We start from the raw sequence: 24,692 nt of genomic DNA, 5'->3' as shown, positions 1-24,692 counted from the left end.
CTGTGCTCAAATATTCTGCTGCTTCATCATAAAAAAAAGAGGTAAATTAATAACGGCTGACTGCCAAAAAAAAAAAAAAAAAAAAGGTTAAACCAGAAAAAAAAGGGGACATCCACCCTTGCGCGAGTGCTGCAGCATTGTCAGTGGGCCCCCACCACAGCTGCACAATTGACCTTGGCACAGGCGGTCAGTCGCTCCTCGATAAACCAAGATCATGATCAGCGGCAGAGGTCCAAGCCAAACCCAATCGGTGGGCATTCTTTCTACTTTACCATAGGAGAAGGAGGGAAAAGCCCTATTTCTCTTCCCAAGGCGATTCGGTCGACAGATCGCCATAGGTGTGATGAATATCGTGAAATTACTTGCAAAAAAGTGACCGCAGTAAAAGGACAAACATGACAAAGTCTAGGTATAATCCGCAATATGTTGCCTCTTTAGGAAAGAAAAACCTTCTCACTGAATGCATGATGAGATTATCTTTTGAAGTAGAAGAAAGATCAGGTTCATTCTATTCTGTGTGTCCTGTCCGTTTTTGTATGTGGTATCATGATTCTTCGTGAAGAATTGTAACAAAAGAAAAAAGAAAAGAAAAAAAGTGGTTCCGTTTTCCAAAATAAACACCAACCCTTCCGGTGTTTTTAGTCTTGTTATCCGTTTGGCAGCCTTGAGGAGTCGATTGGACGCCTCTTAGAAATTGACGCCTAAATTAGTCCCCGTCCCAGAAAACATGGCGCCGAGTTTGGTTCCCCAAATTTCCCAACCAATGATGGTTTCCTGTCCGTGTCCCCCATATGAACACATCCTTATAATGACCCAAGAAAGAAAAATACACAATGCTGTAGTGTAACCCAAAAAAGACAAAAGAAAATCATGGTGTTATGTTAGACCACATCCATGTAGTACTGTAGAGATAGGAGATATAGTTGGGGTATAAGTTAATATATAGTAAGACTTTGTTTGAGATACGAGTCGCTAGCTCCAAGGAGCTCATGGCCTGCCCGCAGATTTGAAGCTTCGCCTCCGTGCGTTCAAAGCCGTGAACCGCTTGCCCTTCATCTCAGTAGGCGAGATGGGTGCACCGAGAGCCATATCTGTCTGCGCCCGGACAGGAAGAGCCCTGGCTGTCGATGATGCCACCGGGCTGGAAAAGTAATCCATGGAAGACTGGGCGCGGTCGTGAGGAGTGATGGCCGGAGTACTAGCCCTGCTGGTATCCCTGCTGCTGCCACCGCTCTCTTCGGGGAGAGGGCCGACTCCAGCGCCGTTGTAGCTGTCGCGCAGGCTGTGGGCGGCGTTCATGATGGAGCGCGAGCGCTTTTTCAGCAGGGCGCCGCCGCGAAGGGAGAAGTCCTTGATCTTCTCAGTGGGGGTCTTGGGCGTCCTGATGGAGTATGCCTCGTCCACGACGGCAGGTGAGCCGCTCGATACGGACCTGGATGAGGTTCGGCGTGGTGTGGCGACGGAGACGGAGCTGTTGTTGGCGAAAGGATCTGTGTTTAGGAAGAGTGGTTGCTGTCCCTTCCTAGTAAATACGGATGCAATGACATTCTTGGCCTTGACTGGTGTCGCGTTTGGTGGTGTTGCCCCCGGGCTGAAGGATGCGGTAGATGAGATAGAGAGGCGGCGGGCAAAGGAGGTAGCAGCGCTAACGCTTCGGCGGCGGGATGAAGAAAGAGAGGATTGTGTAGGTGCTGCTGAAGTGTTGCTAGGTGTGGGGCTGGCGTTCATCGTTGATCGAGTCGGGGACGGGCTCGAACGCTTCGTAGGTGTAGTTAGGTTTACTATGGCCGGCTTCCCAACGTATATGACTGAGACAACACGGGCGGTGATCTCGTGGCTGCGGCGGCGGGGGCCAGCGGATGGGCTGCTCATGCCGCTGCTGCTAGAGGCCTCTGCGATCTGAGCGTCGTCTGCATACTCGAACTCACTGCCGCTCTCCCACTCATAGTCGGAAAAGTCGTCTGCCGAGGACGACGCGTCCTCCTCTGACGATAGGTATACATCGTGCGGTGTTGGTGTAGCCTGCTTCGTAGCGCCAGCGGCACCCTGAACCGTAACCTCCTTTGCACCGCCAATGCTCAGTCCTGTGGAGTCGAGAGTCCTAGTCGAGGATGACCTAGAGGTAGACCTTGAACTTGAACCGGACCTGAGGGCGTTCTTGAGGGGCAAGGGCGGTGGGGGTGGTGAAGAAAGAGCCGAGTCGAGCTTCCTTGGTGATTCCATGATGGCACCTTTTGCAATGCTCTGGGTTCCAGCTACTGGTTGACGGAACTCTGTGTAGATCTCTTCGTCGTATGAATCCTGACGACAATGTGGTTGTTGTTGTTGCTGTTGTTGTGTAGACGCCATTGTGGATGACATTTGTGCTGCAGGTGGAAAATGGCGGGGGAGATGTCCTGCTTCTATATCCCGTTTATGGTATGTTGTCTCGATGCTATTGTGGCAGGAATGCTGGAAATCCCTTAGCCACTGCAAAAGTTAAAGACAACCAGAGACTTATTGGACCTCCGGTACAGCCTCCTACACGGCGATGTTTAGACGAGGCGGTCGAGGTCTCGTTCTTCAGGGAGGCGGGCCGAGTCAAAAAAGTGGTTTCGAGGGTGAGACACCTGTAAATTCTTTTCTCGGGGGGTCGGGGAAGAGACGTCGTAGAATAACGTCTGTCTCGAACTCGTCTGGTCTAGATTTATGGTTTATGTTTGTCTGTTGGTTGTTTGTCTCTTGAAGAGAGTCCTTGAAGATATGAATATTCGGATTCGACAAGAAACATGGAGGGCATTGTAGACTCTTAAAACAGAACGGTTCAAAGCCTGGCGAAGAAAGGTAGCAGGGGGGCTTGCACCTTTGAGAGAACAGGTAAAGGGGTGTACCCTGTTCTGCAAAGCATCACGCCCCGGGCCCATGGACCCACACCCTAGCACCCTGGCCTCTTCAGTATCCAGCAAGACCCCTCCCCTTGTTCGGTAAGGGTCAGTCCAAAACGAAGCCACACCATCTCCAACGCACGAGGTGGGGTGGGGGCAAGCATATCGACCCACGTTGAGGTACCGGCGAACGCTTTTGCTATCGGCAGGTGAAAGTACTCCGTGCATATGACGACGTAAATCGAACTGTGTTGACCACCCAGCTTAATTTCTATGTAGGAGCACGCCGTTCAGGAACCAACATGACGGCGAGCTTTAGTGTAGTAGCAAGTAACAAGTATACACTCGATTGCAATTACAAGCGCCGAGTATCTGAGGGAAAGCATGAATGAACGCCGACTCTCGGACTAAAATAAACTACCTACTCAGCTGCACTATTATTATTACAATGGCAATCAAACAATCGTCAAGGACTACGATTATCTGGTTTTTGTTTCTTTCTGTTGAGATCTCCACAAGTCACCACGTGTTACAAAGTGGTGCATTGCATTGAAGAAAAAAACCTATCTGGACTAGCATCATGACCGCGATGGGGCGCTTCAATCAATTGATTGATTCTCCATTATAAAAGTAGTACTTACGGCACGAACATCTTATTTTGGCCAGCGATTCAGCATTGGGGTCCCACAATTTCTTGGATGATCGATTCTTGATCAAAATCCATCAAAGGCCGGTCGGGGCGCGATGGTTGAGCAAAACGGCGGCGGCCAGAAAGAAAAAAAGAAGCAAGCAATTGAAAATCGATTAATCGATCAATCGTCCAGCCACATTTTCAACTTAGTGGTCAATGTTTGCATGGTTCGTGCCTTGTATCTTGATGATCTCTAGCCCACTACTGCTGACTGTGACTGGTTCCAGACAGTTTGAATTGATGACTTGGCTGGCGTTTTAGTACGCTTCGGCCAGGCAGTCCTTACAACTATTCTCACCACCATTTGCGATCATCGTGATCCACCACCGACCTCGTCGATAAAAAAAAAAATAAAAAAAACTTTCTCCGAACGGTGGCTGAACAAGAGACGATGTGGTACGCCACCGCGGAAGAGGACGAGATAATTAATTGACATCACAGCCTCGGCCAATTCTCCTACTTTGTCAGCTGGTATAGTCGAAAATCGACCATGCCAATATACTTTGTAACTGCAAAGAAATGTGACATTGATCAGAGTATTCCGCCCCTTGCTGGTAAAGGGTCTCTATTGGTTAGCACACCTTTGTCCCTGCGGCAGCCTTGTCCAGCGTCGCGTCACGAATTCCAGCGCCAACCGATCATCTCTGCGCTGCTATTGGTCGATCGGCGTCTAGCAAGTTTGTAGGCAATGAATGTGACATCCTATCAACTCATCAATCCACCTGTCCAAGGAGTACTAGTAAGTCTCGGAATTTGCAGGCAAGAAAAATGAGGGATGGGCAGTAAAAAAAAAAAAAAAAAAAAATCCGTTTATCGAATGGGCTGATAACTTGGGAGGGAAACGCCGTGGTCGGCATGTGTATCTGACTACAAGATCCACTATCTTTGCTCCCTTCTGCCCTGCAGGAGGCAAACAGTAAACCGGTTTCCACGAGACAGGACTGAAGCCGGGAAAAAATGCATTCCGGTAAGGGCTGAAAAAAAGAGTCGGCGACGACCAGTCAGCATTCGTTAATCGGCTTGCACATTTGTGGTCGCGGTTTTACATGTCAGCGCGAACGAGTTTTTGGAGCTTACTGGCGTCGACGACTACCAGCGACCAGGCGGTGCATGCCACCTGAAATCCTTCAACAACAAAAAAAGTCGCGATTTTCTTTACTGTACAAAGGTACCTAGTTTGTTTGATTCTTCTTTTTACTGTGAACCGGATAACATAGCCGTAACGGTTCGTCTTTCCGTGGCAAGACCAAGAATAACCCCATGTATACCTACCTAAGGTACCTTATTATAGTATGTGGTAAACTTTTCATCCACTTCGGATCCCTTCATGAGGCGAATAAAAAAGTTAGCGATGTACTAGCCTAGGCGCTTTCTCGATGTGGCCGTGCAAAAGCACAATCATGGAAGCTATGGGGATAGCTCTCTACCAACCCCGGTCGCCCACGGAAAACTATCGGGGTCAATCTATATCGATCACCAAATAATTCAGAAACAACCACTTTTTGCACTTCCTCTCTTTTTCTCCATAGCATGAATGAAACAAAAAAAAAACCCTCTAAAGCTTGTTGTCTCTAAACCGAACAGCCGTGGACCAAATCGAACGGGAATCTGGGCCGAGGAGGCGAGAAGGGGGGGCTGTGAAGGGCAAAACAACTTGGCTGGGCTTTCTGACTCGAAGCTTATGCTATTTACAACTTTGTAGTTAATGCAAAAACAAACAAAAAATCAGAGACAAAAGACTTTTTTTTGGGTCACGAACAACAACCAACCACTGGGTTGATCGCCACCGGGGTCCCACGTAGACTGCGGAATTGACAGCTTTCAGTCTTTTCTGTTTGGTTTGGGAGGCGCGGGGTTCGGTTCTCGATTGAAAGCATTCCTATTTTTGCTTCTTCTGGGGGAAGGAAGCGGAGCAAAGGGATACAAATGACGACACATTTTGTGGTTCAACGACGTTTGGGGTTTGTAGGGAAGCTCATTGGGAATTGAAATGATTCAAGAGCTCTGTCTTAAAATATTTCCCTTTACGAGTCGGCGATATTATTCAAAGGGATACGATATATTCAATCGTGGGGAATGGAAGGGCGGTTTGTTAAGTTGAAGCTAAGTAGGCTTTCTTTGCTTGTCTTGTCCCCCCTCAGTTTGAGCCGCCCTGCAGAAACCATTAGAGACAGTAAATGCCTTAGCAAGGGCCAGCCAAGTGCACATCTAGAAAGCTATTGGATAAAATCCATCATGCATAGGTGTGATCAACTTTTCGATACCACTGCACGCAAAATTCTTTTTCCTTATTTTTCTTTTTCTTTTGGGAGGGCCCCTCCAATCCCACCCGGACCCCTTGAATAACAAAAAAAGATAAGATAGATGCAACAACTTGATGCACGTAGCGTGTCTGCCGTGCAAGGCATCCTGTCGGCTCTCAAAGAAGAAAATGGATGGGAACCTACCTACCTAAACCCAAGAGCCAAAGCGATGTGCTCATTGGTGGTCAACTCACCGCAAATGCATGCAACTCTCCTGTCCATCAGGCAAACCCCATCACACCTTGACTCTGATTGATCGTTCCAGAGATGAGAAAGCTGTTCCACCCCTGAATTATGTGGTGTTGAGGTTTTTGGTGTGGCTGCAAGAACTGGTCGCCTGACTATTCGAGCTTTTGCGTTGATTGTAACCCTATGCAAAAATGGTGGCTTGCATGTTTTTTTTTTCTCCCTACGCCTAGTTCTACCTAGTGTACTTGATTGTTTCTTGTCCTAAGAATTTTCCTATGTTCCTAATTGTCCCTTGGAACGGCCGCCACGCACTTCTGCCCTGTGTGCAGCACAGGCCTAGCATTTTTGTTTTCTCGTAAGGCGATTTCTTAAATGGGTTATTACTACCAGTAACGCGCCCAGTCGGGGAAAGCTCTACGCCACAGCGGCGGGTTTCTTTTCTCTGGGTGGGATATTAGGATCAACTTTATTGTCGTTATTATTTTCTTTTGATTTTAATAAACTTCCCATCCACCATGACCAGCAGGACTGTCAAATGACGTGTCGTCACCGAGGTCTGGAATAAGGTGACTGTGACACAGGGACCGGTAGGAAGACATGAATTCAAAAGCAAATAAAAAAAAAATGATAGCTCTTCGATTTGATGTGATGGTTTCGTCAGCACGTCGGGGTGTGTATTTCTGCGTCTCCAAAACACTCGGAGGCCGCATCGGGGAGGGGGGTTAATCCTTGGGTTCAGCTCCTTGAAACCAATGGGGGAAGAAGGGGAGGGCCAGTCATCATTGCTGTTCGTCTGATGACACACGATGAAGAAGAGAGAACGACATAAAAAATTCCCCCGGCCCAACGGTCCAGTTCAGCCGTCTGGAACACGCGGAAATTATTTTGACAGCGCGGCTGGAAAAAAAAAAAAAAAAAAAAAAAAAAGCCCAGCCTCGGGTTCTGTATCCCCGGGGCTGTGGATTTTTACTGAGCGGGCTTGGTGAAACGATACAAGACAGTAGAAACACCCCAATGAGAAAAAAAACACGACGGGCGTTAATGATCGTGATTTGGTGGTTTAATTCGTTAATATTTTGCACCTTGTCGTCTCACTAAGTGAACTAGGCCGTCTGCGGTAGAGGGTCGTTTGATCCAACAAGCCTGTATGTAGCCTCTTCGTTCTCGCCTGTGCCGCTCTACACACCAGACAGACGTGTGTAAGGAGTTAATCGTTATGTCCGAAAGGCTGCACGGTTATTATGCCTTTCGTCCTCATTCAATACCAAGCAGGAACCATTACTCCTGCTCATCTGCCGGCCGGGGTGGTCCGCATGCATAGAATACCTAAGAAAGAAAGAACAAAAGGGCAGCCGTGATAGGCCACGTATATCCACGAGGAAGCAACGGCATAAAGCCTCACCCCTAAGATGCACGCGAGCATATCAATGCTATTATAATAGCAACGGTTTGGCGGCATTGAATATCGTTTGATCTGGCGCAAGAGCAGTTGCAATACAGTCAGACATTCAATACGATGAGACGCTACTGTAGGAATCTCTCCGAGACGATACGACGGCGATAGTTATGAGCTTGAGCTTGTGATCTGTGTCATGTACAGACAGTGCAAGTGGCTTTAAAGCGGGAAGTTACGGACAACGGCACGATATGTCGTCAGATAGCTACGTTATCTAGGATTGGCATCATCATGTCACCAAACTGCTGTGGAATTGCCGACACCGAATTAGGTGACATTTTTGTTGTGGAATCCTTTTTTCTTTCTTTTTTTCTGAGAGATACTTTTCATCCACCGTGGGTCGTTGTACACAACAGTGTGCAGCTGACGGTAAGCACCAAAGGTGTGCATACAGGTGATTTTGCAATTTCCCAGCCAACATCAAAAGCTTTTGGTGTGTGTAGGGAGCTGAGTGAGTTACTCTTTTGGGATGTTAGCTGCCAGCTGCAGGCTGTCGTCATGCTGCAGCCATCACCCATTTTTGTGTCAGTGGCCTTGGCACCTGGTGTCCGGTTTTTTTTTAGCTTTGAGTTTTAACTCAATCCAAGGCAGGTCAAAAAATTGCCACAATCTGATATCACCACCTGAATATTCGGCGAACCATGGTGAAAGAAGGAATGCAAGTATGGAGACTTCAAGTCTTATCAGAAAAGACGTTGGACCCTGAATAATTCGAGGGGGGGTGTTGACATGACTGCAAGGTTCTTGATAATAGCATGGAGGTTTATGATGGAATGAATCGGTTGGGCTTCGATGACGCAGCCCAGAATTTAGTGACGCCGAGTTTAACTGCACATATGTCAGGTCAAAATCGCCCGTTAAGGCCGTGATGTGTTGATGGGACCCTTCAACCCCGAACTGCTAAGGGTATCGGGCTATACCAAATTTGGTTAGCTACGGCGACCCCTAGCTCCGCTCTGCTGCCGTCAATCCGTCCAAGCTCGGGCGCGGTAGTTTGGATTCTAAACTTTTTAAACTCGATCCAGAAGCCGGCGAAGGATAATAACTTGATGGAATATCTGACCATGCGGCGCTTTGTTCGGTATACCGGTTGGGATTGTACTGTGTGGAACTATTTCCCGGGTTCCAACCCTCGGGCGTGTGAATTTGTCGGTCAACGGTCACCGGACCCGTGGAAGGATTCTCAGCGTTCGCTATTTACAGAACGACCTGATCTCGAGGCTGAACATGGCCACCCGTCTAATACTTGTATAACCCAACCACAAATCAAGAGTGATGCTTTAGTCTAACCTGAATACAGTATACAGTATTGAACATCACTTCAGAATTAGGTAACCCAAACCACAGGTACCTTATCCGTCGTTGTGCACTGTTGAGGTCCTGGTTCGGTCACAGAATTATGAAACATGGACATCTCCATGGCATGGCTCGAGACAAACACCAGACGAGGATGAAAAAGAAAAAAAAACAAAATCAGAAAAGAATCGTGGGCACAGAACCCCACAAACCCCCCGGGGCGACGCTCGGCCATCGCACCGGTCAGTACCATAGTTTAATTCGGTCCTGGAACTGAAGTGTTGTTAACCTATGTGTTACATACAATCCATTTTTTTTTGTACCCTTTCAACAAAGTTGTCTCCGATCGGCCCCTCCTCGGTGTGCGCGTGCGATCCAAGGTTTGTATTTGCGGCTCCAAGGTCGGCACTAGATTAAGGTAACCTTTTAAGGGGTCTCCCGTTGGATGAGTCGCGCGCTCTAACGTCTCAAGTTTGCTGTGCGCCTGCTTGCTTAAAGAGAAAACAAAGGCAAAAAAAAAAAAAAAAGGTCTATGTTTTGTTATCACCTACTTTTTACATGATGCAGTTTTAGTAGGGCATTTTCGGCTCGTCCCTTTCGTCTAATCAAAGCGTGCAATTAACAATAAAAACAAACATGACCTTGACTCCTTGGCATTAGACATCTAGAAGCCGCACTCGTTCCATGACGTCGAATTTGGTCATTAAATTGGTCTAGACTAAAGGTGATTATAGCGCAAGTTCTAGAAGCGGTAAATCCAACGACATTGTTCTCTGACAAGTTAGGCAATTTGTCGTTCTCGCCGGTCATTCACGCCCAAGTCCCAATCATTGATCGGCCATTTCACAAACAATCAGAAACAAGGAGCTGGGAAATTTCAATCAATGTTCAGCTTTCTCTTTATTTACCATGAGATCCTCAGGCCGATGACCCTTCTTTTCTGTTGTAAACTTTGCTACCAACAAGTATCGGACCAGTCGGGAGTCATGGCTTGCATGATCATCAGCTGGGATGATGGGGGGCAGTATTTTACCTCGACTATAACGAACGGACCCATTATACAGTAAATAGTAATATTTTTCAAATGCAAAAGATAATAATAAGCTGTATGTTTATTTCCCTAGCCGGAGAGTTGCTTCCAGGCTGCAGTAGTGTTCTTTGGGTTTTCTTTCTTTCGTCTGATGTTTTGGAATCTTCTTCAGTACCCATTTCTACCCGCTTGGAAAAGAAGGGGTGGAGTGTGCTTCGGAATCCTCGTCCTCCGGATTCGAAACAAGGAGGAACTCCTGCCCCTCCTCCCCGCGCCCGGGCTTTTAATGTGCATGTCACGGACACATGCCACAGCCCTAGGGTGCCTTGACGAGGGTATTCTTGCAGGTGGCAGAAGCCTAAGTTTTGGGAGAGAGAGAGATAGAGAAAGTTGAGAGCGTGGTTCTTATTTCCTATGGTTTTTTTCCAGGGTAGCAAAGGTAAGTCCCCCTCCCCGCGTAAATGGAGCGAGCCTCAAACTGCCCGTTCTAGGCCCTCAGGTGCTTTGGCGTTTAGAGGTCACCGAATGTCACTCACAGTGTCGCCTGACGAGTCTGGCTTCTTGCGTCTATGGAGTACATCTTGCATTTTCCCTGCCCGTCTATAGTATCCGGGCCCCCTTATAGTATCTGGGCCCCCATAGAGACCATGAATCCTAATATACCTCGCCGCTCAATAAATTCATATGCGGTTTTTTACATTTTTCTGCGGGGAAGAGGCGCCGAATGTGGCGTAAATATGGGAACAAGAAAAAGGAAAGAAAAAATGGCATTTGTCTCGTGAGGGTGTACTACGCGTATTTTCACGGGGGTTTTCCTTTCTCTCTGTGCTGCCTCTCGTCGCAAGACATTGACAGATCACACAGATTTGTGGTGGTTTCATTCCTGGAGGGGGAACCCCCAAGTTGTCCTACCAGAGCAATTATCGAGGTGTTTGCTGTGCAACTTTTGTTGATCACCAGGAAGGACTTTGTCGCAATGCTCCACGCCGCATTAGAGACCCTTCAGGCATCCGCTCGGGATTCCATATGCCGAAATTGGATCAACGTTTCCAACTGGGAGTATTTCTAGCCTGGATTCATGTTCCAGACATGGCGATGTAGTCCCCTCATGTCAAACCCCATGGACACGTCTTTCTTCTCTTTTTTTTGTAAGATCGCTCTGTTTTCCCAGATTGGTAACCATGAAAAATAAAATGATCGACAGGAAGCCGGGTATGGCTCCGGGTATGGACCGCGCCCATGTTTACGACACAGCTCTCGAGGTCTATGATGGGGTTCCGAGGCACCTGCGAGGGCAGCTGGATCGATTTAGGTACGATCAATGTTGTCACTGGCTCAAACTTCTAAAGTCACCGACCGGGGAGCTGAGGGGCGTGTGTACGGCCCAAGCAACGACGATGCCTAAATCTACGCATCACATGGTGAGGTAAAAGGTGTACGTATGACTTCTGCGTGGGAGAGGCGCATGGCGTCGTCGGTTTTGGTATGGTAAGCCGTGTATGGTGAACCACCCGAAAAAGCACATTTTTTTTATTCTTGTTTTTTTTTTACTCGTGAGGCACAGGAATGATACTTTGACCCAACAGATGGGAGACATGCCTTTTTGGGGAAGTCTGACCTTTAATGTGGCTTGCGGCCGGAGTTATCCAGACCTCGGTTGGCGGGGACGGTGAAACAGAGCACAACAGAAGAAAAGAACAAGAAAAAAGGACAGAGGTTGTTATAAAATCCTGGGGGGTTAAAAATACACACTAAGAGTACCGTCACGCGCCTTTTCATCTAGGGCTGACTCTTGGTATGATATCATTGTCGTCAAAAAACAAAAGCAAAAGGAACCGAGCAGAGTTCGGTATTTTACACCGAGAATTGGTGCTTTGTGGCTGAGCGGACCCCAGAAATTATAGATTGCTGTCGCGGATAGAGGACCCGGTTTGTTGTCGTTCTTGTACCACGTCTCGAGACCTTTTTTCTTTGCACAGCCGCACGCGCCGCGGTACCTAAACCACAGACTGGCGGGACGATGCCCGAAAACTAGTAATCTATTCAACGGAGCGCCTGTTCGGATCTTTCTTGGTGCCGGATTTCGGCATCTTTTGGGGTGTGGGTTCTGGGTTGGAGCGGAAGTATATTGACAAGTACCGTACAGTATCATACGAGTAGATGCGTGTAGTTGCCTAAACAGGCAGTCAAGCGAATTAAATCACTGTTACCATACCTACCCTGTTTCCCTTAGGCATACGAGAAGGAACACAAAGCCGCTTACAAGTTTCTGCTAAAAACACCAAATTGTTACAGGAACTCCTCATATACACAAAGGGGAGAAAATGCAAACAAAGTTGATTCGTGTGCTGTTTTTCCTGCTAGTTGCCATACAGACCACAAGTTGTTGAATTATTAAATCAAGACCAAAACTCGTTTCCCATATCCTTTGCCCCTCCCATTATACTAGAGTGTGGCGGAAAGAAAGCTGTGCCTTGTGTCCTCCAGTCACATTACTCAACGCCCGAAATCTTTGGTAAAAAGGAATAAATTTGGAAATGTCACGAGGTTAGTTGGGGCACAATGACCTTAGACGCGTCTGACCGGACTTCATGGGATGTTTGGTTCATTTTTAGTTGGAGAATCGTAAAAGTCCCCGGGTTGGAAATCGTTCTTTGTACTCCTACAGGATGAGTTCATGTACCACCAAACAATGCACACAAGCACTCCTAAGACCACTACCCCTGTCTTATTGCCAACACACTGATGACCAACAGGCCAAGATACAGTCTTGTGAACTAACTGGTCACATTTCCCCTACGAGCCGTATCAACATAGACCAAAGGCCACACTATCTGCCTTGCCATACACCAGCGTCTGGCGATGTAGGTAATCTCGTGCACACACACACACACACACACACACACACACACACATATATATATATACTAATATAACACAATGGAGGATTAAAAAACCCAGCCATGCTGGATAAAACCAACGCTTATATGCTTAATCACTCGCCCTCAAAACCACGTCAGACTTCTTTTTCCCAGTTTCGTTCCAGTCCACATGATCATGCCTCCAGAGGCGTAGAGTCAAATGTCCAGGTAACCACATCGTAACTGCCTACACCCATAGACTTCTTGACATTACACGAGAGAGCCTGACGAGTTATCCCGGTGATGTTCGGAAATCAGTATCGGAAAAGAAAGATAATGTCATCTCGTTGAGTAAAAGGAAAAAGAAAAAGAATCATGAATAGGCAGCTGTCCAACTGGCTGATGGCTAGTTGGTTACAGCTGCTAGAAAGTACTCAAGGTGGATACCAAAGGCTCTACAGATGACTTACATTTGAGTATATGACCAAGCACGCAGACGACTGCGAAGGACCTGCGTGGGGACAGACTTGCCAAGCAATATTCGGTAGGGAGGTAGGATCGTCAGGTTTGGAGCGTCTTGACGAGACTGGATGTCTGGATCGCTGATATTATCACTCGGTGTACAAAGGCACCTTAATATTTTCACGAGCTTCATACACCTGCGAAAAAGAACAATGCCTATCAATCTGTGGGATGTGATAACGCGACAAGAATGAAAAGTGCTCGTAGACTTGGGGTAGACCGTGCCCAATCGTAGACACAGAGTGATAATATCCGAAACTGTACAAATGACACCGGTATGTACGTATCGACTACCTAGTCCTCTTGACTGCATTAAAAGTGTACACATGCTTAGGGTACATATCAAAACCTGTGAAACACCCCGTAAAAACACAACAAGACAAAGCTATATATATCATAGTCAACACAATCCCACTTCCACAAGTCCCCACCCTCGCGCCTCCCTCCATCCACCACTAGATCAAATCATACTACCGCCGCTTCTATTCTGTCCGACCAACCCAGCCATCTCCAGCAGCGCCCGGTCGGCCTCGAGGTCTCCGGTGCCGAGGTTGATCTTCCTCCTAGCCTCGGCCTCCCTAGCCTCCCAGGCCCAGCGTTCCGCCTGGCGCTTGGACTCTTCGTCGCCGCCGCAGCCCCAGACCTCGAGGCAATCGACGGCGAAGCGCTCCTGAAAGTTTCGAGGCCGCGACGCGGAGCCGGCGTACGCGCCGCCGCGCGACGTGTGGTCGTGCGTAAAGACGCCAAACTCGAAGCTCGAGTCCAGGAACAGCGACACGCTGCCGAGCGCCACGAGTGCGCCGGCCGCCGACGACGCCTTGGAGGGTGACGGTGCCGGACATCCGAATGTGATGCCGCCGTGGTGGTTGCTGCTGCCACTGCCGGTTGGCTTGACGAAGCCTGCGTAGTCCCGGTTCAACGTGCTGGCCCGGAACACGTCGTGCACCGGCCCCAGTTGGAAGAGGACGCTGCTTTCGTCGCCGAAGCACTCCCGGTGAGTGTGTCGCCAGGGCTGGGCGATAAAAGCGCCAAAAGTGAGGGTCTCATCCTTGTTTTCAGTGCTGCCGCCGCTGCTACCGTTGGGGAACCTGCGCGGCGGGATCGAGGCGGCAAAAGCGGACTCGCGAGTGCCGTCTGGTTGGTCGTCCAACCTCCGACCTCGGACGAGGAGGAGTGTCGGAGCACGCCAGTTGAAGACCTTGCTCTCGAAACTGCCCATGGAGAATCCGTCCTCGTCGCCCGAGTACAGCAATCGCAGGCAGCGGAATATCGAGTCCCCAGGGATGAAGAAAGAAAGCTGCGAGAGAAGGTTGGCGTTGAGGATCGAGCCGGCTTGGGGCAGCAACGGTTGTGGGAGCGTTGACTGCACCGGAGCGGCCTTCTGTGGCGGCTTGGGTTGCTCTCCGCCGTCCTCTTCCGAGCCCGTCGTCTTGCGCTTGGTAAAGTCGAGATTTTTCGAGAAGAGAAAGTGGCTAAAGAGGGCGTTGAACCCAGCGTCAAACATGAATGGGCAGCACGCCGGTAGGATCTTACGGAACCGAGACCAGGTAAGCCCGGGAACCTCCTCAACATCCAAAAACGCCTTGAGCACGCACTCGGCCGTAGCATGTAGATCCTCGAGCTCGGGACCAACGAGCCGTTCCGAGTACTGCGACAACCTCTCCTGTGGATCGAGCGGCGCCACCAAGAGAAGCAGCATGATCAGCCGAACAAAATTATCGGCCGGGATCATGGCTCCCTTGATCTTGGGCGGTGCGTCTCCGTGACGGAATGCATCCACGCAGTCCAGGGACTCGAACGCCGCCAAGACGAGATCATCATCCCCGTCGTCCTCGACATCGTCATCGTCACCAGCCTCATCCACCGCGAAGCCGGCCGGTGCACCCTTGGCTTCGGCTACTGTGGGGCTCGTAACAGGCGTTATTGTCGCACGAGACAACTTGCGGTCATAGACAGCTAGGCTCTTAAACAGCAACCTAGTCCTGTCCGCAGGGCTTTTGAGCACTCGCTTCCAACGGCCCGTCAGGATGGTGATGGCGATGATGAGCTGATCGAGACCGAGAACTGCGGGGGCGTCACGCAAGAAGGGAAAGGCTGCCAGATAGGACACGGCCTGGAACAGCACTGGAGTGACGCGAAGCGCGTCGGGGATCTCGAGGAACCGGGCAACCGTGTCCTCCTTGAGGTACTTTACATCCTGGACAGTGTCGGCCAGGCTTTTGAAATTGTCCTTGAGCGAATAGATCTCCAATGGCGTGTAGCATTTATTGGCGAATTTGCCGGCCTGGATTTGTTACAGTTAATTTATCGAGTGATGTTCTTTTGCCCAGTCTGTAGGTATGACATGGAAAGCATAATTTGCTCTCTCTCGGTATAATCGATGCAACTTACAAGGTGCCGCACAGCCTCTTCATGAGTTGGAGGTGGCCTCGCCTCGACAGAGTGGTCCTGTCCCATTTTGGGTGGGAATCTGGCTGATTCAACAAGGTACCTCACCTTGGCCGCGTGTAGGTTGTAGATGGAAAGATTGATTCGTTGAATAAGTCTGACGAGTTGATTTGATTGTTTCAACGACCGCCTAGTGACAGCTCAAGGTCGTCTGATTTTAGCCAACCTCGAGGCCATTCTGAGCAACTCCAACAAGAAAACTCGTGTGCGATTCGGATCACGCAGTGAATTTTGAATGTTTTTGGAGACTTTATGTTATGTTGGTTTGTTGGAAAGTCAGGCAACTTTGGGGGAAGTTACATTGGCAGGTAGATAGATGCAGATGCGGAACCACTTAATTGGACGTCAGCTCAGCGGTTCATTCGGGATTTACGTCAAGGACTTGGCAGGACGGGTAGTAGGTGGGGCTATTTATGTAAATCGTCTAGCCTAGAATCCATCTTTATGCCACTCTCACTCTGGCTTAGGCAGGCTCTTGTCTTTCAGTACCAAGCATGATATGCCTGCCCCTTTTCGCTTTTGCACTTGCGGTTATAAACAATTGTACGATTGCGATAATACAAGCGCAGTATGCATAAAACGCCTTTGGTGACTTGACAGACGGTAGGTAGATGAAAGATGATCAGTTAGTTCATAACCATCCAATGAGGCGGAGCTTGTCGACTTTAATATATGGCCGCCAAAAACACCAAAACTCAACTTGCGCAAAGCATCCATCTTAAGAGCCACTGCCAATGGATTCTGATAATGATTAAAATTGCCTTAAAAAACACTGAAAAAAACCCCCACAAGCATTTTTGGCATTTGTTGCCTAAGTCCATATAAAAACACCACGCGCCCAGGCTCCCCAATTTCGATAGATGACAGTGTGACGCTCGAGCCAATACAGATGAAGCGATACGATGGCGCTATAGACCAACAACCAGTGCTCGTACAAACCCGACAATACCCCCTTGCTGAAAGCTAGTTTTGGTCTACCTCCATTGGAGTGACTGACGCGATAAATTTCTGATACTCTTCGTCCTCGCCAGCGACCTTCTTGTCCAACTTGTGCGATGCAGCTGTTTTCGCGGTTGCCTTTGCTGTCCATAGAGGACCGTCTTGCGCCGGCACTTGGCCAATGACTTCCGGCCCAGTTGCCCCATTTGCCGCCCCTGAGATCCCGTCTTTTTCGGCACCGTCCTTGTCCTCCTTTTCTGGTCGGGGGAGGCGCATCGCCAGCAGCACATATTCAGCGCGCGTCATGTTGTCCATGATATCATCCATGTACCTTTTGACCTCGTCTCTAGGCGCAACGACCCGAGTCAGATTATCAAGCAACTTGGGTGAAGAAGCTTGTATTCTGATGGTGATTGGTTGGTAGTAATCGAGGTTGGGATCACCGCCGTACTCTGAAGTGCTCCCTTTCCGGACAAGTAAAAAGGACGCAAGTATCTGCGGCCCCGTAGGCCCCTGGACTGATTCCAGGATACTGAACTTGGGAAAGAGATATCTGTCACCCGTCCCGTTCGCAAATTCCAATACCACAGCTGATATATCGGGTTTGGGCGCAGGCGGGGGCCCTTTCGACCTCAGTGCTTGTTGCGGCGCGGGCGGCGTTGCTGTTTGGTTGGAAGCTCCATGGCCGTTAGTGGGAGCCTTGGCCTTTGATTGCGACGGGGTGGCAGCTCCTGCAGCTTTCCGCTCTTCTGCCGCCTTGACAAGGCTTTGCTTGAGCTTGTCCAACAACAACTTGAGATCCGTTGCGTCAGCAAAGTAAGGTCGATTCTCGGCAATCCTCCGAACCAAATCCCGAGTTTTTGGCTCATCCAGGGCCGCTTTCACCAGCTCTACGACTAGCGGATCGCTCTTTGCTGGTGGCCTGAGGTCGGCTGAAGTCTGGCGCGGGTTTGTCGTCAAGACAATGTCTAGAATGGTCCGAACCTCATCCGCAAAGTACCGTACCGTCTTCCCGTCAATAGTTAGACTGTCGGCAGACGACGCCGCTACTATGCCTTTCCGCCTCGCCTCCAAGGTGATCTTGTCTATGATGGCTTGAAATCTGTCCAGCTCGTCCTTGGGTGCCAGACCTTGCGCAACACGCTTCATCAATTCGCGAAGGTGAGCATCCTCCGTGGCCTTCTCAGCCAGCATAACAATAATCGGGTCGGCGCCCGCAGGTTGGGCTGTAGCGGGTCGTGGAGTGTGCGGTGCCGGAGTGCCAGCTGCAGAGCCGGATGTTGCCGGTGGCGGAGGAGGCCGGCTTGGAAAAGACGGATGCATGGCTGATGGTTGGGAAAGAGGTACGGGAGCAGCAGCAACGGGAAGGGGAGGGGTTGGTTGTGCTTGTGGAGGGGGTGCCGGTCGGTGTTTGGACTCTGGTGGTTGCCCATTAGACTGACTATCGGTTGGTCCTATAATCGGAGCTTGCGAGTGAGCGGGCTCGGCGTTCGTCTTCGTTGCAGGTATTGAAGAGTCCCGATGTTGTCCTTCTGTCTTCGCCTGTGGCGTGTCCATACTGGCGGTGGCCGTAGCCGGACTATCGGCCGACTTGATCACAGGAGTCGAAGGTGTTGTACCTGGCCCGGAAGCTGGCGGCGGCATGGTACCGTTAGGGGGGCCATACTGGATTACTGGGCGAGTCGGCGGGAGTGGAGCGGGTGGCTTGGGGTCTTTGACCGCAAACATGGTAGCATCGAATACGTGAGGCTCGGCGAAAATGGTAACAGTTCCAATTCTCGACATGCTGTCTTTTGGTGGATTATTCGGTTCCTCTATGACGGCGCCCTTTCGCTTTATGGGCTTGGTCCAGTATTTTTCGAATATGCCCTCGTTGATCCATTTTTGACGCGAACGATGGAGTGACTCTCCCAGGACACCACTGCAACAATACCCAAATGTCAGTTGCATAGCTTCTATAACGTCGGCCCATTCAAAATTGAGAAGTTGGCTGCAACAAACCTCTCCTGTATAGTTTGGTACTCTTTGTTCGAGAGGTCGTCGGGCTGCGGTTCGGCGACCGTTGGCAAAGGTTTCCCTGACTGAATGGACTTTGGCAAGGGCGGCACCGCCGGAACCGGTATCGGAGACTCTTCGGCGACTGTGGTCGGAGGAGTTGGAACTGGTGTTGCAGAGCGATTGTCTGGGGGAGTTGCTGTTCGCTTCTTGGACACTTGCTCGACGCGCGCAGCAGCCCTCGCGGGAAGCTTCCTTTTGCGTTCCATGATGCGCGAAAGTCAAATTCGAGTCCGCAGGTGGTCAATCAATCATCGCTTCATCGACGGGTCGTTTGCGAGCAAGTATCTCGTAGTATCTGTTACCCGTCGCCTGTTGAAGCAAATTGTTGCCGAGCAAAATTCAGTCTAGACGTTATAGGTAAGGTAACTTTGCAAGATGACCGGTTTCTGACGCGCGATGGGGAAAATGGCGACTGCTAACGTTTGACGTGCAGGAAATGCGAGGTGGCAATAACAAGTTTGGCCAAAAAAAAAAAAAGTTCGTAAAACAAGGGCTGAAGAAAAGAATCAGAAGTACCTATGTTACACAGACAAGAGACACAAGCTGATCCATTACATTACAGCATGCAAACAGGGCCTCACGGTTGTAGGTAGTTTCCACAATATGGCGGGCGGATCTTTTGCGCGTCGAGGAGAAAGGTTTAATCAGAATGCGGGCGGCCCATCTCTATGGACGGATCACAAAGAGGCTGGAGAAAACTGGGCTGGGGTTCCGCACATTGAACCCACCCAAGGTCTAAATCGGCAAGTTCCATACCTTACAGTACCTTAGGCGATGGATCCCTGGTGATGAGCTCGCGGGAAGACGCGTATGACAAGGGTTTTGAGTAGCACGTAATATCTCGTGGCAGCAGGGACTAACTCGAAAACGGGTTGCCATTCGACTTTACAGCTTTAGGGTTCCCTATAATGCAAGAGAAAGAAAGGAACCATAATGTAAGAGATAGCTCGTGCAGAACTTGAACTTGAACTTGATTCTATATCACGTGCAGCATTAAAGTACCTAGTTCAAGGACCTTCAGATTAGGTAGGTACTGTACCCAAGGTACTGCGGTGGGAGGGAGAGGTAAAGTAATATCGCAGCACAGTGTGATTGGGTGATGTCGATATCTTTATTCATTTTGTATTTTTATGCGTGGGAGTACAGACAGCAACGCTATGCCAAGTCAGTTAGAGCAATATAATGCAAATCATCTTCAACAAATCTCGATTCTTGTCCTCTAAATGACACCAGCGTGTTTTTAGACTACCATGATTGTTTCGAGATAACCTTGGTCATGATTGCCTTTCAATTAACAGTCGGCACCAGCGTCAACGGACCCTTGCTTCTGCCAATGACCGGTCCGCTTACTAGCACGCATCAGCCCGGCGCATAGTGGATTCTGATGGAACCAGCGCGAATAAATGGCATGGATGACAGCATCGCGATCGCCGCCCAACAGGCCAAAACTGCCGTTGTCAAAATTCGGCACCTTGCACAGCTACGTAGGTACCTTACATATCTTGTGACCTTAACTGTGCGGCTATTGCGTCAATCTTCTAACACCAACCCTGCTAGCAGTGCATGAGCTCGACAATTGGCACAAAAAAGAAGTACCACGAAACAACAGGCCAGAAACCCCGCAACCCTGAACTTCAACGGTTATCACAGCAGCAAAGACAAAACAAAACAACGGGCACGCCACATTGCGACCCATAAGCAACCTCAGATAATGCGCCCCGACAACGTCTTTTTCCGGACGTAGACTCCAGCAGATGAGCTACGACTTGTGATGAACCCAAAACCATCTTCTTCGAACTCTTCGGGGCAGTGGCCACCGCCCATACGACCGTCCAGGCGTAGCGTAAGAACTTAAAAATTTGCCTAGACCCTTAGTTCTAGACCTATTCGTCTCAAGTCGGGGCTTCTTGAGGCTAACATCGGAAGCTGCCCTCTACCACAGAAACTTCGCAATGGAACCTTTGTAATCCCAACCACCGGCGAGCGATCCCGAAGACAATTCACCCTTCGACATGCCCCAACTGGTCTCGACAACGCAAACCCAAACAGCAATTTGTCCCGACACGACGATGACGACGAGTCTTCTCCGGGCATGTTTTCTCGCACGATACTAGCCAAGCCATTCCGACAGGCGACTCAGGGACTTTTGCAGGCATGCCTTGACTTCTACAAGTTCCTGGGTACCCCCAAGGGCCGTGGAGTGCTGAAATGCACTCTTGCATATGTACTGGCCAGCTTGATGACCTTCATCGAACCCGCCTCTGATTTTTTGGGCAAGCGGGATGGGAAACATGTGGTGGCCACCATCACTGTCTACTTCCACCCCGCCAGGTCGGCGGGTTCCATGATAGAGGCGACGCTGATAGCGATCGTAGCAGTTGCCTATGCAGCCGTAGTCTCGCTCTCGTCCATGGCCACTTCGGTCTTTGTCGGTTCGGTCCTCGACAAGCCCACGTTGGCTCATATCCTCGTTCTGGTGTTTTTTGTCGCGGGCGGTTTCGGCTTCATCGGCTGGGTGAAGCAGAGGATGAACAGCCCACTGGTCAATGTGGGCGGTACGCTTGCCTCGCTGGCCATCATCAGCGTTGTCACCAGGGAAAACGCAACATTCGCCAGCGTATGGGATAACACAAAGATGATTCAGGTCTTCAAGATGTTGGTTATTGGCATCACCATCACAGCTTCGGTCAACTTGCTATTGTGGAGGACCTTTGCTCGCGATACGCTGAGGAAAGCCATGGGAACATCGTCCACCTCGCTCGGTGAGATGCTTTCGTATGTCACTCATAGCTTTCTAAGTGGGAAAGAAGAAGAACTTTTGTCGGAGCAGTTTTCCAGCTCCGTTTCCGTATATCATACGAGCTACACTACCATGACCAATGTTTTGCGCGAGGCGAAATACGAGCATTACTTTCTGGGCCACGAACGAATCTATTCACTAGACAAGGCAGTATACAAGTCAATCGAGACCCTCGCGCAGTCTATTGGTGGATTAAAGAGTGCGGCAAACACCCAATTTGCACTGCTTCGAGAGTCGGCCGTCACCTCACTCGACACTGATGATCAAAGGGCTGGTGACGTATCACCAACGTCCATTGGACCTCCAACTGTATTTTCACACCCGTTTTTGTCCCGATCATTGTCAAGCTCCTTGAAGAGCGGACTTGGAAGACATCCCGCTCTTTCTGCTATTGACGAGGCTACCGACGAGGGAAGCAGTCAGGAGGGTAGTCCTCGCCCCTTTGTCAGGCGTTCAAATAGCGATTCCAAGGCTACTCAAATGACTCAGTCAGCAATCTTTCGCACTTCATCCGACATTTTCTCACTGTTTATCGACCTTCTTGGGCCGTCTATGAAGTCACTGGCCTTCACATTGTCAGAAATTCTCCGCGAGCCGGCTTTCGGGGCAGCACCTCACTATGTTGTGAACCTCAACGAGAACTTCAGGCCGAGTCTCATGGACGCGCTTGGCTTATACAATGAGGCACGCGGAAAGGCTCTCAACGAGTTATACAAAAACATCGAGCTGGGCCGTCCCAACTATTCCGACGACCTCAAAGCGGACTTTGAGGAGGTTGCGGCAGCTTGCGGGCACTTCAGCTTCAGTCTGCAAACTTTTGGCGAGGAGATGTCCAAGTATCTAGATGTGCTAGACGACCTCAAGCATGCTGCAGAGGACGGGAAGACGGGAAGAAGCTGGGAGTGGCTTCGTTTTTGGCGAAAGAACCGAGCGCATTCATTGTTCAACACGGGCACTACCTTGCCCTACGAGCACCGGGAGGACCAAGAAAGCCTTGTCAAGCCGATCAGGCGATCTCAGCTACCCAAAGGCATTCCATCAACCATGACTTCTCATCGGGACACATACAGCTGGCAGCTTGCTGGCGACCAAGCAAACAAGCATGTGAGCAGATTTGCGCAAGTGTTGTTGCGGTGGGCGAGACGATGGTCGAGAGACGATTTTCGCTTTGGCCTCAAGGTTGGCATCGGTGCCATGCTTTGGGCCATGCTCGCCTTCATCCCATCCACGCGCCCGACTTACTCACACTGGCGTGGTGAATGGGGCTTGCTGTCGTTCATGGTGGTTTGCTCGATGACGGTGGGCGCCTCAAACACTACCGGAATATCAAGATTCATAGGTACGGTCTTTGGTACCGCTCTTTTCCTAGTCAACTGGACAGTCTCAGACGGGAACCCGGTCGCACTGGCTATGCTTGGCGGCTTTGTTGCATTCTACAACTTTGTCGTGATCGTGGCCAGAGGCAATGCTCCACTGGGCCGTACTGCTTTACTCGCATACAACGTCACTGCACTTTACGCATACAGTCTTTCACAAAGGGTTGATGATGACGATGAGGACGAGGGCGGTATGAACCCGTACATTGGAGAGATTGCTCTACACAGATCCCTCGCTGTCACGGCTGGTATCGTGTATGGCCTGTTCGTTTGCCGAGTGGTGTGGCCCATATCTGCGCGCGAGAAGTTCAAGGAGGGTCTGTCGGTCCTCTATCTTCAAATGGGGCTTATTTGGAAGCGGGGTCCGCTGGCAATCTTGCTGCGCAGCGACTGTACAAGGTCATATCTCAAGTCGGGAGAGCAGGCTGCATTACAGAGATATGGTAAGCCAGTCATCCCTAACACTCGCGTGTCTGCCTGCATATTACTAACGACGATTCAGCCTCTCGACTCGAAACTTTGCGCCACGCAGCAGCGTCCGAGTTCGAGCTCCGCGGGCCTTTCCCATTCGACACGGTAGGGCGCATTCTGGCGGCCACCAACCGCATCCTAGACGCCTTTTACGCCATGAGTCTCGTGACGCAGCGTCGCGGTCACCTTAGCGACGGTGAGCGCGAGCTGCTCCTCTTCACGGCCAAGGAGCGGGCGGTCCTTTGCGACCGCATCTGCCACGTGTTCCAGGTGCTAGCAAGCTCGCTCATGCTCGAGTACCCGCTGACCGAGTCGATCCCGAGTGTGACGCACACGCGAGACCGCCTTCTCGGAAAGATCTTTCGGTTCCGCAAGGAACATGCGGCGGCGGGTGCCGCGCTCGCGGCTGTCGAGGGCTCCATGGTAGCGGACGAGGTTGCCAACGGGACGGGAAGCTCACACCCGCCGTTGCCGCCCGGAAGACGGTCGTCTGAGGCGTCGGCGGTGGATAAGCTGGGGGATTGGGCGAGGATCGGCGCCGTCACGGTCGAAGAGCGCGACTATGCGCTCTTGTACGCCTACGCGCTGGTCACTGGGCAGGTTGCAGAGGAGCTCAAGATTGTGGAGAAGGAGATTGAAAATCTGTACGGGGTGTTTCCGGATGATGTGAATCTTTTAGAGTGAACCGGAATTACGTTGGCACAGTATAACTTGTCTAGGCTAGACTAATCTAATATTTTATCTGTGGAGAGACAATCGGTGTGATTAATCAATGGAACGTTGGAAGAAAAGCACTTGGAGAGATATATGATTTAGCTAGGTGACTTGACAGTCGTCAGTATCCTGGGGCAAACAGCAGGGAAAACAAAGGAGAGGCAAACACATGCAAGCAACATTGGGGAAATGTGTTTTTTTATTTGAGGAACCACTTAGATTGTTAGTGTCACCAGCTTTCAGGCGTGTACTGCGGATTCTGTCTGTCAAAGGGCATCAAAAGCTCAGGAGTCCTTCTGCTCTGTTTTGAACAGAGAAACATTCTCCTTCCGACACTTGACTACATCATGGTCTTTTTATTCTCGATTTGTTCCATTTGCTGCTTCGATTCTACTTATTTTCTGGGGTTTCTGCACAATATGCGAGGCTCAAATTACATCATGCCTTGATATTAACAGCGTAGCCACAATGACGTTCATGCATGTGCAGTTTGGTATGGGAGGCCAGTAGGGACAAAGTTGGAAGGCGCGTTTGCCAGGAACGCACCTACCCTTTTGGATTGCCTGATGCGTATGTTTCTTCTGCCTGGGAAGGAACGTTGGCGTCCAGCACAAAGATGCAAAAAGAAAAAAAAAAAAAAGAAAAAGAAAATAGTTAGGTACCTAGGTAAGGTA

The 24,692-nt window shown here is 49.9% G+C and overlaps 4 protein-coding genes across 4 annotated transcripts; 1 reads left to right on the top strand and 3 right to left on the bottom strand.

Annotated features, from left to right (window-relative positions):
- Positions 1 to 987: 987 nt before the first annotated feature.
- On the bottom strand, positions 988 to 2,349 carry PgNI_07707 (uncharacterized protein; the record flags this gene model as incomplete). Its single annotated transcript, XM_031127717.1, has 1 exon — positions 988 to 2,349. One exon carries the CDS (start codon positions 2,347 to 2,349, stop codon positions 988 to 990), a length of 1,362 nt encoding a protein of 453 aa, XP_030981352.1.
- An 11,313-nt stretch (positions 2,350 to 13,662) lies between these two features.
- PgNI_07706 (uncharacterized protein) lies at positions 13,663 to 15,924 on the bottom strand. Its single transcript, XM_031127716.1, has 2 exons — positions 15,604 to 15,924; positions 13,663 to 15,496 (listed from the first exon to the last, which is right to left on the bottom strand). Exons 1-2 carry the CDS (start codon positions 15,667 to 15,669, stop codon positions 13,673 to 13,675), a joined length of 1,890 nt encoding a protein of 629 aa, XP_030981353.1. The 5' UTR covers positions 15,670 to 15,924; the 3' UTR covers positions 13,663 to 13,672.
- Positions 15,925 to 16,443: 519 nt separating this feature from the next.
- Positions 16,444 to 19,257, bottom strand: PgNI_07705 (uncharacterized protein). Its single transcript, XM_031127715.1, has 2 exons — positions 18,601 to 19,257; positions 16,444 to 18,520 (listed from the first exon to the last, which is right to left on the bottom strand). Exons 1-2 carry the CDS (start codon positions 18,861 to 18,863, stop codon positions 16,624 to 16,626), a joined length of 2,160 nt encoding a protein of 719 aa, XP_030980522.1. The 5' UTR covers positions 18,864 to 19,257; the 3' UTR covers positions 16,444 to 16,623.
- Positions 19,258 to 20,090: 833 nt separating this feature from the next.
- On the top strand, positions 20,091 to 24,028 carry PgNI_07704 (uncharacterized protein). Its single transcript, XM_031127714.1, has 4 exons — positions 20,091 to 20,141; positions 20,218 to 20,500; positions 20,600 to 23,276; positions 23,336 to 24,028. Exons 2-4 carry the CDS (start codon positions 20,429 to 20,431, stop codon positions 23,986 to 23,988), a joined length of 3,402 nt encoding a protein of 1,133 aa, XP_030981351.1. The 5' UTR covers positions 20,091 to 20,141; positions 20,218 to 20,428; the 3' UTR covers positions 23,989 to 24,028.
- The last annotated feature ends 664 nt before the right edge of the window (positions 24,029 to 24,692 follow it).

The sequence above is a fragment of the Pyricularia grisea genome, assembly GCF_004355905.1.
Source record: "Pyricularia grisea strain NI907 chromosome Unknown Pyricularia_grisea_NI907_Scaffold_4, whole genome shotgun sequence".
Classification (NCBI taxonomy): Eukaryota; Fungi; Ascomycota; class Sordariomycetes; order Magnaporthales; family Pyriculariaceae; genus Pyricularia; species Pyricularia grisea.
Note: the sequence above shows the minus strand (reverse complement) of the source record. Positions and strands in the feature narration are given on the sequence as shown.

Excerpts from the sequence above, each read along its gene's own strand:
- PgNI_07706 (XM_031127716.1), bottom strand. The coding sequence starts at position 15,669 with ATGGGACAGGACCACTCTGTCGAGGCGAGGCCACCTCCAACTCATGAA. Across the intron at positions 15,497-15,603 it reads AAGAGGCTGTGCGGCACCTT|GCCGGCAAATTCGCCAATAA; the intron begins GTAAGTTGCATC and ends TAACAAATCCAG.
- PgNI_07705 (XM_031127715.1), bottom strand. The coding sequence starts at position 18,863 with ATGGAACGCAAAAGGAAGCTTCCCGCGAGGGCTGCTGCGCGCGTCGAG. Across the intron at positions 18,521-18,600 it reads TACCAAACTATACAGGAGAG|TGGTGTCCTGGGAGAGTCAC; the intron begins GTTTGTTGCAGC and ends GTATTGTTGCAG.
- PgNI_07704 (XM_031127714.1), top strand. The coding sequence starts at position 20,429 with ATGAACCCAAAACCATCTTCTTCGAACTCTTCGGGGCAGTGGCCACCG. Across the intron at positions 20,501-20,599 it reads TACGACCGTCCAGGCGTAGC|AAACTTCGCAATGGAACCTT; the intron begins GTAAGAACTTAA and ends CCTCTACCACAG. Across the intron at positions 23,277-23,335 it reads GGCTGCATTACAGAGATATG|CCTCTCGACTCGAAACTTTG; the intron begins GTAAGCCAGTCA and ends ACGACGATTCAG.